At 40.5% G+C, this 11,963-nt stretch overlaps 1 protein-coding gene across 3 annotated transcripts in view; it reads right to left on the minus strand.

Annotated features, from left to right (window-relative positions):
* mpp2a (membrane protein, palmitoylated 2a (MAGUK p55 subfamily member 2)) overlaps window positions 1-11,963 on the minus strand; it is a 39,232-nt gene that overhangs the window by 20,043 nt on the left and 7,226 nt on the right. The window contains exons 2-7 of one of the 3 annotated variants that reach the window (XM_017432209.3): window positions 9,827-9,875; window positions 9,471-9,571; window positions 8,742-8,897; window positions 8,398-8,568; window positions 3,732-3,839; window positions 480-599 (exon numbers count right to left, since the gene is read on the minus strand). In XM_017432209.3, the coding sequence (XP_017287698.1) occupies window positions 480-599; window positions 3,732-3,839; window positions 8,398-8,568; window positions 8,742-8,897; window positions 9,471-9,571; window positions 9,827-9,857 (687 nt within the window). In that variant the 5' untranslated portion in view covers window positions 9,858-9,875. The remainder of the gene's footprint in view (window positions 1-479; window positions 600-3,731; window positions 3,840-8,397; window positions 8,569-8,741; window positions 8,898-9,470; window positions 9,572-9,826; window positions 9,876-11,963) is intronic. The other 2 variants (XM_017432210.3, XM_017432211.3) reach the window with 2 other exon arrangements.

Genomic DNA, 11,963 nt, shown 5'->3' on the forward strand with positions numbered 1-11,963 from the left:
ACCATGGGAAACAGAGCATTCTCCCACTCTGCTCCACAACTCTGGAATGCTCTTCCACCTGACTTACGTAACATTGACAATCTCTCGACTTTCAAATCACAACTCAAGACTCATCTGTTTAAGCTAGCCTTTTCTCTGTAACTTCTCCTGTTGTTACTCCTCTATTGCTGTTATTCTTGTTGTTATTCTTCTGTGCCCTTATATTGTAAAGTGTCCTTGGGTGTCTTGAAAGGCGCTACAAATAAAATGCATTATAAAGACCTGGTGTTTATTGGCATAACTACTGTAAACAAAGAGACACTCAGGGGCTTGGTAGAACACTGAAACATTTCCACAGTCATTTTATTATTGATACATCTGAAGTTTTGTGTGGAAAAGGGCCTATGCCAGCTTTTTTGTGTGTATACACCTTTTGTACATGAGACCCCTGTGACAGGAGGTGTCACTTTGTGTTGTTGTGGTGTGTGTGTGTGTGTGACCTGTCTTGGTGGAATGGTCTCGTGGTAGCTAGGCAGTATCTTCAGTACCACAATCCCACTGGCTGCTTGTAGCTCCTCTTGTAACACTCTAGGATCACGGCCCACCTCTCGCCCGTTTACCTAGCATCACAGAGGACAAGAAAAATCTTTTGATATAGCTCTTTGTAGGACAAAGCTATAAAGTGTTCTAATAAGTAGGGTTTGAAAAAAAATCAGTTCAAAATTGTAAGAGAAAAATCAGTTTATTACTATATTATATAAAAAAGCAAAATATACAAGACAAGTTTATGTGATGGCTCATGAGTTGAGGAAGAGCAACATATTAATAAAATGTTGGAATGGTATGAATTTCGAAAAAATGCTACAAATCCTGCAGGTTTTATAATACATGTTAACACATTAACTACAAAAACACCTATTTCAGTTCTGTGGTCTGATATTGATTTAGTTTTAATACAGCTCTGGCCTGCTGATACCACAATCTGATTTCTCTTGAAGAATTATAATTCACAGAATATATATTAATTTCTATTTATGATAAAATTGTGTTGTATAAATCAGTGCCATCCTGCCGCAGTACAGTCACTGGGGGTTAGCTTTTGGTGGGACAGCTTTAAAGTTGATGTTAAAGACTGAATAAACTGCTGGATGACAGAAAGCTTTCACACATGATGTTCATGAACATTCACCCTCAGAAAAACACATTTTTATCTGTAATTACAAAAAAAGGTGCCTACCATATTTTTTGTTATGATAAACAAACATCCTTACAGTCTAAAAAGAAACAGACACAGCAGAGAAAACTGTTTATATGTTGGCCACTCATATGTTATTATAGATAAACCCAGCCCTACAGACTAAGCCAGGTTTATGGGACTGCATCCACCACCACACTCCCTGGAAGATGCTAAAAAAGCAACATCAGCTCTCTTCAATCTTTATGCCAGCACAAAGAAGATCTTGGTGAGCTTCCTGTCTTTTTGGACTTTCACAAAAAAACATTTGTTGGACCCTGCTTTTAACCAGCGTCTCTCCCTCCTTAGCTCCTTCTCACAGCCTAAACGTCAGTGGAGGCCTCACTGACAAGCCATGGCTGCAACAGAACAGACTGAGTTCTTCTTATCTCCTGCAAGTGTACTGGCAACAATTACCAACCTTCTTGCACAAGTTTACAGTCTACAGTGAACCAACAAACAGCCATTTTATGTTTGTTGAACTGAATTATGTGTCCTGAGAAACAGGAATACTCTCTTCTATACAAGGACCTGAGCCAGCTGCAAACACTCTCCTAGTCTAAGGGACATTTTGAACATGCCAACTGCCAAAGATCACAGGACCGGAGGCCAATCTAATTTGTCCTGTTAAGCTGTGATAACCAAGGAAGTCTGAATCAAGCTAACATCAATGTTCCCCAGTAACTGTAACTGTATCTCATGACACAAAATCTTGCGAAACTTGAAAGTCACAGAATTTCTTGTCAAACTGTAAACTGTCTTGTGAACCCAAAAAAAGCTCGTCTCCAAGGCCAAGAAGGCCTGTGGGACTCCAGAAGCAGCTGACAGGTACCGGCAGTCCAAGCGGCATGCGGCTCGGATGGTGGCTGTGGCAAAAAACCGGGCATAGGAGGAGTTCGGAGAGGCCATGGAGAAAGACTTCCGTATGGCTTCGAGGTGATTCTGGTCCACCATATGGCATCTCAGGAGGGTAAAACAGTGCAGCACCAACACTGTTTAGAGTGGGGGGTGGTGTGCTGCTAACCTCGACTCAGGATGTCGGTGGGCGGAATACTTCAAATCCCACCGGCACATCTTCCATTGAGGAGGCAGAGCCTGGGGACTTTGGGTCGGGCTCTCCAATCTCCAGTGCTGAGGTCAACGAGGTGGTTAAAAAGCTCCTCGGTGGCAGGGCTCTGGGGGTGGATGAGATTCACCCGGAGTACCTTAAGGCTCTGGATGTTGTAGGGTTGTGTTGGCTCACACGACTCTGCAATATTGCATGGACATCGGGGGCAGTTCCCCTGCATTGACAGACTGGGGTGGTGGTCCCCTTATAGAGGGATCACACTCTTAAGCCCCCATGGTAAGGTCTATTCGGGGGTTCTGCAGAGGAGGGTCTGTCGGATAGTCGAACCTCAGATTCAGGAAGAGCAGTGTGGTTTTCGTCCTGGAACACTGGACCAGCTCTATACCCTCAGCAGGGTCCTTGAGGGTGCATGGGAGTTCGCCCAACCAGTCAACATGTGTTTTGTGGACTTGGACAAGGCGTTCCACCATGTCCCTCGGGAGCTGGTGCCTATCCCCAGCAGTCACTGTGCGAGAGGCGGGGGACACCCTGGACAGGTCGCAAGTCCATTGCAGGGCCACATAGAGACAAACGAGAAAAACAACCATTCACAATCTCACTCACCTAGGGACAATTTTAGAGTCATCAATTAACCTAACATGCATGTTTTTGGTCTGTGGGAGGAAACTGGAGTACCCGGAGTAAACCCATGTGTGCACAGGGAGAACATGCAAACTCCCCCCAGAAAGGCCTCAGGCCGGGAAGCGAACCTGCAACCTTCTTGCTGGGAGGCAACAGCTCTAACCACTACGCCGCTGTGCCACCCTAATTTTATATTTCTGTATAAAAAAGGTTTTTAATTTTGGCCCCTGGATAAAAGTAGTTAGACACCCCCTAAGATAAAGTTAAAAGGGCAGGTATAGTTGAAGCATCAATCTAATGTCTAAAGAGTCAAGAGAAATCTTAAAAATTCATCTTATTCTCGTGGACACAGGATCTCAGCTTGTCTTGTATCATCCAGATCAAGATCAGATTTTTCAGTATGATCATACTTTTTATTGATTTTTATTTTCTAAATAGTTAGCTTTCATATTCTCTTTTCTCATTTCAGAAATTTAAACAGAGTAATTACTTCATATTTAGGGGATCTGAACATAATTTCCATAACTCCATAATCCAGCAATCAGTCATTCTTTTTGCCATACCGTTACTAGAATTATTTATCCATAACTCATTTGGTGATTAGTCAGTATGTAAATGAATCTCCCTAAATCTAAAGTAAAGTTGTTCATCAAGTTTTTCATGTGAAATTAAGGGTATTTAACTAGCTTCAGAACTCAAAAAATGAGAAGCATAAATTGAGCTTAAGCTTAATTCCTACATTTGCTAAATGTTTAGCATTGTTTACTTGTTACCTTAAATGGCCCAACTTAAAAAAAATGAAGGAACAAGCAGGAAAGTGACCCTTACTTCTTTGATTATATCTCCAACATGCAGCAGACCTTGTTGGTCAATCATCCCACCGTGAAGAATGCGCGCTATCATCAACTCTCCACTCTCCATTTTGAAAGTTATACCCTGTAGAGGTGATAATTTTATAGTTCATTGAAATCAGAGCTAACAATATAATTATTAACAATAAACTTAACATGCTGTGGGCTGTAAAAGTATCTGCAATCCTTGGAATTCTCTGCTGTTTGTTGCTTTACACTGCGGAACCTGAAATACATATTGGGTAAATTATATATTTTATTTTACACAACATGTATATCCTTTTGTAGATGTATTTTTTTAAATTGTGAAACAAACAAAAAATAAAACCTTGCCTCCTGTTGCTGTTTGGCAGTTCCCTAATCGCTATTGTCCAGGAGGCCATTGCTGGTTTGTCGGCCCTCTGCTGTCTGATGGCCTGCTGATTGCTGCTGTCCAGAAGCCTATTGCTGTTAGGCAGCTCACTGGTCACTTCTGTCCAGCAGCCTGCTGATCACTGTTGTTTGGCAGCCCATTGCTGTTAGGTGGCTCATGGCTAAATTGCTCTTTTTGTATTTTTAAATACTTCCATACTGCAGACATGCTTGCAAAGTTACATTACAATGGCACCCATATGACGACTGCCTTACAGTAGCCATACTGAGGCACAGCTAACCCAAATTTAGAGACAGCAGATCAACAACAAAAATCAGGAGCTGAGTGTGGCAGCTACTCTAGCACCAATCAATGATCAGGACAACCCTACTATGTAAAGCAACCTTTCAGTAATTACAACATAAACTCTCCTCAGGTATGTCTCCACAAGTTTGGCACATCTAGTTACTAAAATTTTTGCCCATTCATCGTGAGTAAATTGCTCTAACTCCTTCAAATATTGCCGCTTATGTACAAGAATCTTAAAACTATAAGACTTATGCAGAAATGTTGGAGAGTTCTAATGCAGCTGCTGCACAAAATTCAAACCTAACTTTTGTAATAATCTGAGCTCAAAAACAAGGCCTACATTTCAATGCAGGAACTGTAAAATAACAGTAAGGAAAACCAAGATCAAAAAATGTTAAAGCTGCTGCCACTGGCTTGTTATGGACACTATGATAACTACACACCTGTGTCTGTCACTGTCTGACTGCCAAAGTTTGATGTGTCACATGACCCTCTTCCCATTGAAAAAACAAAAGTTGGATCCAAAATGACTGTCATAGACTCAGACTCCGCTCTTACAGCTGTTCATTGGGCCCATTCTGTTCCTCTGTATGCTTATTAGTGGAAGCTTCCAACAGGACCGCTGTCGGACCACTTACTTGACATAACCAAAAATGCTGTGAGTCCAGACTCAGACTTTATGACCTCTGATGACCTACACTGTACATCATACGTGTCAGAAGGACCTGATCATGACTACGAGCTTAACTGGTACCACACTCCGACTGATAAATTGTTACTGACTGATTTGTTCTGGAACAATGCCATGGCAGCCGTCTCTGTGACTCTAACTGAGACAGAGATGAAGTTTTTCCATGTGCACAATTCTGCTCCTCATGTGTCTCTCGCTAAATCACACTCCTCTGGCTGGCAGGACCTTGGTCCTTTCGTCAGACGATGCCAGAAGTTAAATGATTGGACCTTACGTCATACTGTTAATTATACACAGCAGCAAAAGCCAAAGGACATGCATCCTGGATCCAATTCCAGCCACTGTAAGCTGTTCACCGCGGAACCATCCCAGGCCTCAGAGACAGAACTGGAGCAATGTGAATCTCCTCCTAAGGAGGAGCTATCAACGACGCCCACCTGTCTCAGTAACAGGGCAGCGTGAAACACAGAAGCACTCAGGAAGAGACAGCAGAACTCCAGGATTCATCAACATGATCTGTGGTAACAGAAAAACTGTGATTATTGTGATAACATGTGTTCTTATCATACTTCTCTACCAACTGCTGGAGCCCAAGAAACTGTTTCAACATGCACAAGCATCACACAACATTGATCATCATGGTCCAGAGGACAATGTGTGGTGGCAGTTAACTACACACCTGACCAGAAAAATAACAAATGACAGCTGCATTGTTTGTTCTATGATTCCATATTCTACTCCCACAGACCCTCTGCTGATGCCTATCCCTATCTCTCTGACAGAATCTCTTGCAGTATTACTTTCAAATGACAAATATGTTCAAAAGGTTTTTCCATGGATGTCTAATGTCACGTTTAGACTAATGCGAGATTCCAGGTATTTCTCTGCTGAAACTTATAAAACTTGTATCACTGCCAGTACCATATCCAAAATTAGAAGGTTTGACCATCCTTTGTTCCAGCCCAGTCTCTGCATCGAACAGCAATATCTCACTTCTGTCTTTCTGGGTAGAACCACTAGACGTAATATCACCCTGGATTTGTCCTGTTTAGGGACAAGTCTTTGTCAAATTTGGGAAATTGACTCAATCAAATTGCCAAAACGTTTTGTGGTCCAATCTGTTACACACTCTGTTCCCAAAGTTGTAACTTTGAATTTCACTGCATTCCCGAATGGTTCACAGTTTTATGGGAAAATGTGAAAAACAGTTTTAAAAGAGGGAATTGCCTTTTTACCTACCCTAGACAGTTATGGATGTCCACGAGACATGGTGTGGGCAAAGTACTCACAAATGCATCATCCCTCTGCTGATGATCTACTGTATGTTGAGTTTTCAACTAATAACTCTTTAGGAATCTTCTTGTTGGAGCTAAAATCCTATTTACTGCCTGACAAACTGTTATCTTTAGTATTTTTTTTCGATTCAACTAAAAATGAAATGGGAAGAAATTGTGTTTCTATGACAGGCAGCCGCTAATAAAAAGCCTAAAAAACCTGTTTAAATAATAATCTCGGCAAAGCACAAAGAAAAACTCTGCAAGAGAGTTTGGCTGCTTGGAAGCAGAGTATTTTAAAAAAAAAAAACAGGTTTCAAACTTATCTTCCAAGGAGCCAGTCTTTCTTGTAATATTTTAAACCAGTTTAAAAGTGGCTTTCTGAAAGCCTTCAAATGTTTTCTTTGGAGTTTTATTTTTTCTTTTAATTCAGTACCTGATCATAACAAGTCAGTGTTTGCACAAGTGGAGGACAAAAGTGTCAAGTTTCAAAATTATGTCCAGCAGATGAGCAACATCTGAAAGTCACATCTTTCAAAAATGTGGACAACGTTCTTATTTGTACCTCCCAGTAAATTGGTCAGGAGTGTGTTATTTATCCCGTTTGCTTTCAGCATTTTCTCCATGCAAAAATGCAGATGGTGTTCCAGGCAGGGATGACTTGCATCATGTGAAACAAGCAAAAATATCCACTTGGTGAGGCCTCCTCGGTACACTATTTCCTTTGTATGGTACAGCAAATAATGCACACAGAATTAATGACCTATCTGTTGAATTAGAAAATCTGACTGCCTTAGTAGATGCATGCTTTACAACTACAGTATGTCTGAAGAAAAGAGAGCCATCAAAACTATGGTCCTACAAAACCGCATGGCCTTAGATTTCTTCCCTGCTTCCCAGGGTGGAGTGTGTCATCTTATAGGAGAACTATGTTGTACATTTATCCCTGATGCATCTAATAACATGAGCAATATTCATATTACTTCTTATGTTTTTGTCTTGTTGTATTGTGCCAATGTTTAAATCTATGACGAATTGCATGATTTCTGTAACAATAATAACTCTTCCCACAATGCAGTCCATTATTCTCTCTGTTCCAATTAATGACAATGATGATACCTTTAAACAGGGGTGTCAAACTCCAGGCCTCGAGGGCCGCTGTCCTGGGAGTTGTAGGTTTCTGCCCAACACACCTGATTTAAATGGCTTAATCACCTCCTCACCAAATCATAAAGTTCTCCAGCAGTATGGCAACGAGTCGTCCATTTAAACCAGGTGTTTTAAAGCAAGAACACATCTAAAACATGCAGGACAGCGGCCCCCGAGGAATGGAGTTTGACACCCCTGTCTTAGAAGATGAAGACAGCTTTTGTGAGTAAGTCCTACAAATTGATGTGATAACTTCAACCGAAAGGAGTGTTATTGCTGATGGATCATATAGGCTGCCATTAACTATTGTTATACATTTTACAGAAAGCAGAATATTGTTAACATCATTAAAATTTTCCATAACATTTCCCACTTCTGATTACTAAAAATCACATTAGAGAGATTTTTTCTAACATTAAGCTAAGTTTAAAATAGGTCGGAATCAAGAAAATGGTGTAAAGTGTACCAACAGGCGCTGTTTTTGTGAAACAAAGAGGTTTCGGTTTTAGCGAAGTAAAGGGACAAAAAACAAAAAAAAAGGGGTAGAAAACAAAAATTTAATGTTCCATCATGCTTTTCACTCAGGGCTCTTCTTCTGATTAAGTTCAATGAGTGGAGTCTCCGAACATTATTTTGCCTTTGGATTAAAATTATCTTAAAAGACAAAGATCGATCTTTCTCTGATTCTTTGAAACAGTTATCTCACTATTTAATAATTATTTATTCCACAACAGCAACAAAACAGAAAGAATACCAAAGGATTGAATACATTTACAACCCACCACATTCAGATGTTTTGCATTTAATGATAAAATAGCTTTAAGGAGAATAGGTTCAGTTATGCTATGTGTTTACAGTTGTTTCTTACCAGATGCTCCCCAGCCACTTTGCGTATGCCCACCATGCGAACAGCATCAGAAGGCAGGTGCAGGTTGTTTGTCTGGCTGTCCTCTAGATCATGATCATTATAATCACATGGGCTGGAAGGTGGGCTATCACAAGCCTGAGATGCAACTGAATCATGAGTCTCTAGTAGAGACTGAGACACAAAATATTAAACAAGCAAAAATATTTTTAATTATTGGTAATTTCCAAATTCTCACCTAAGCAATGGAAGACCACACGGTTAAAGAGAATTTTTACTTCAAAATATGTTTGCATTCATTTAAATAGACTAAAATGTGGCATGATATTTGCAAGTGCATTACACACCTGAAAGTGAGGCTGTGTGAAAATGCGAGCAAGCTCCGCGGCAGTGTCAGAGTGATGTGTAAATGGGTTGAGATCTCTGAGGATCTCCTGCAGTAGCTCCACATTGTTCTCCCTGACTGGTGACAGTCGTGGCTCTTTTGGGCTCTCCTCTGGATTCTTACAGACAATCATCAACAGCAGTATGTTACTGAAAAATTATTTAGGTATGCGTCTCATATAGTCTGTAAACTTTGTTGCACATATAAAATATGATGTATATGCTTATTAGGGGTGGAGATTATGATCTATTTTTAGATGCAAACAGTCAGCAGAGTAAATGCTGCACACTTAAGTACCATTTGTTCTAGTAGAGTTACTGTAGCTTTTTGTTGTAAAAGTATGTACATAACATGACTGTCTTTAGTAATAACTTTGAAATGTTTGATTTGTGTATAAACAGGGTTTTTGACATGTTATTGTGCACTCTTTAGGAGGCATAAAAATATATAACTCAATGTTTATTTATGTAAAATAAGCCACTGTCAAATTTGTAAAGTTTTGTTTCTTTTGGTATTTTAGCTTCACAATGTTTTGGGTAAACATTATAAGCTTACCAGCTGCTTCCTGGTGTTTATTCACAAACCTGATCATTTAAATGCATCAACAATAATTTCCTAATCAAACTGCAGGCCTCTGAAATGTAACTGCCTAAAGATTCTCACCCCTACCCTGCATATCTGTGTATCTCACCAGAGGGCTCTCCATGATGCCTTTGAGATAGATGAGGTCCAGGTCATTGGCAATGGTTGAGCTGGTGGTGCTGTCACTCACTGCATCCAACACCTGGGGCCCTGCAACACACATTACATAAATAATAGAGCAGGAACAGCTACACTCAGTAACAGTGACATTAAAAGAAAAATACAAACAAACTTTAGGTTTACATGATTACTTTTAAGAATATCCAACATTTTGGTGGTATTATTCCTGCTGTTGCCCACCAAAAAGCCATTGTATAAACTTTCAACTAAAAGTTGTGAACAATGAAAACATAAAAAAAGGATTTGCTGATAACTGCTACAATTAAGAACAGGATCTGGTCTCACCAGGCTCTGTCCTGATGGAGGCCACAGGCATGGCAGAACTTCAGTCAATCTGAGAGAGACAAACAGGGGAAACACCAGCAAATAAAACATGGGTGAAGTTTGTGACAAGAAGATGTTTAAAAGTTAACCCTGGACACAAATTGGTCAAGTTTCATTATTTTATTCAACCAAAACTGGTACACAGTTTTACCATAGAATTACTTACATGTACCAGTCAAATCTTCACTCAGTGACTACCACCAAATGTTTTCTGTTCATATAAAACATTTTGCTTAAATGCTGCAGGGACTCTACAGTCAACTACAACTAGGAGTACAAAGACCCACAGGTTTAGCTAGTATTAATTTTTAGTTTAAAATGAAGTAATCTGATTTTTTTTCTATTGGTTTTATACCATTACTGCAGTACAATTATTTCAGCAGTTACCACTGCATATTCACCCTACAGGAAGAAAAAGTTAATTACAGTGTTATGAAAACGTTTTCATAATTTTTTACTTTTCCCACATTTTGTCGCATTACAAGCACAAACTTCAAAGTTTTTATGAAATAGAACAACACAATACTAATAAATAAATAATAAATGCACATAATGGAAGGAAAATGACAGTTTTCTAAATGTTTTACCCCAAAAATACATTAATAAATAAAAAATCTGAACAGTGTGGTGTGTATTTGTATTCAGCCCCCAAGTTAATATGTTGACCACCTTTGACTTTGATTCCAGCTGGAGGTCTTTTAAGGTTTGTCTCTACCAACTTTGCACACCTACAGACTGAAATTTTGGGCAATTCTTCCTTGTAAAATAGCTGCAGCTCAGTCCGTTTGGATGGGAAGTGTATGTGAACAGCAGTTTTCCAGTCTTGCCACAGATTCTCAGTTACATTTAGGTCCGACTTGACTGATCCATTTCAACACATGAATGTGATTAGATCTGATTAATTCAGCTCTATCTGAATGTTTTTGGTAATTTTCCTGCTGGAAAGTGAACCTCTGGTCCAGTCTCAAGTCTTTTACAGCCTGTAACAGGTTTTCTTTTAAGATCGACCCCTTTTTAGCTCCATCCATCTTCCCATTAACTCTGACCAGCTTCCTTGTCCCTGCAATAAAGTATAACAAGATACTGTATCTTTATTGTCCTAAGTGGTTAAATTTGTTTGGTAATAGTGCTACATATAGTTGCAGTGGCATTGCCATGGTACACTTGGAGGGATACCACATGCAGAAATTATTAAACTACCCACAGCCTTCGAGACCGCTCAGCTCCTGATGACTCACATCTTCCGTTATCATGGGATACCTATGGACATAGTCTCCGACCGTGGGCCTCAGTTCTCCTCGCAGGTGTGGAAACCGTTCTGCAACGCACTAGGTGCTAGTGTCAGTCTCACTTCTGGTTACCACCCGCAGTCAAATGGACAATCAGAAAGATGTAACCAGGAGCTGGAAGCCACCCTTAGGTGTGTAATCAACAACAATCCTGCTACCTGGTGTAAGCATCTGATTTGGGTGGAATACGCTCACAATTGTCACACTTCCACAGCCACAGGATTCTCACCTTCTGAGATCTATCTGGGGTACCACCCACCACTGTTTCCCATGCAAGAGACTGAATGCCTAGTCCCATCTGTCCAGACTCACCTGCAGCGTTGTCGTCGAATCTGGCAATTGACCGAAAGGGCTCTGCTTCGGACGGCACAGCAGAACCGGAGATTTGCCAACCGCCATCGTTCTGTCGCCCATACCTACCAGGGGGGACAAAGGGTCTGGTTGTCCACCCGCGACATTAATTTATGGGACACCCCTAAGAAGTTGGAACCACGGTTCATCGGCCCTTACCTGATGGAGAAGATCATCAACCCTTCGGCAGTCACGCTTCAACTAACGGCCTCCTTCAGGATTCACCCCACCTTCCATATCTCCCAGATAAAGCCAGTTTGGGAGAGTCATCTGTGCCCTCCTGCCAACCTCCCCCCACCTGCCTCGCTAGGTAGGTAGGTAGGTACATTTATTTATATAGCACTTTTCAGCACGAGGCGACTCAAAGTGCTTTACAACACAAGAACAAAATTACAGACAGAGTTACAGAACATGACAAGATAACTAAGCTAAAACATGACAAAGGTACAGGACATCTA

The sequence above is a fragment of the Kryptolebias marmoratus genome, linkage group LG12 (genome assembly GCF_001649575.2).
Source record: "Kryptolebias marmoratus isolate JLee-2015 linkage group LG12, ASM164957v2, whole genome shotgun sequence".
Taxonomy (NCBI): domain Eukaryota; kingdom Metazoa; phylum Chordata; class Actinopteri; order Cyprinodontiformes; family Rivulidae; genus Kryptolebias; species Kryptolebias marmoratus.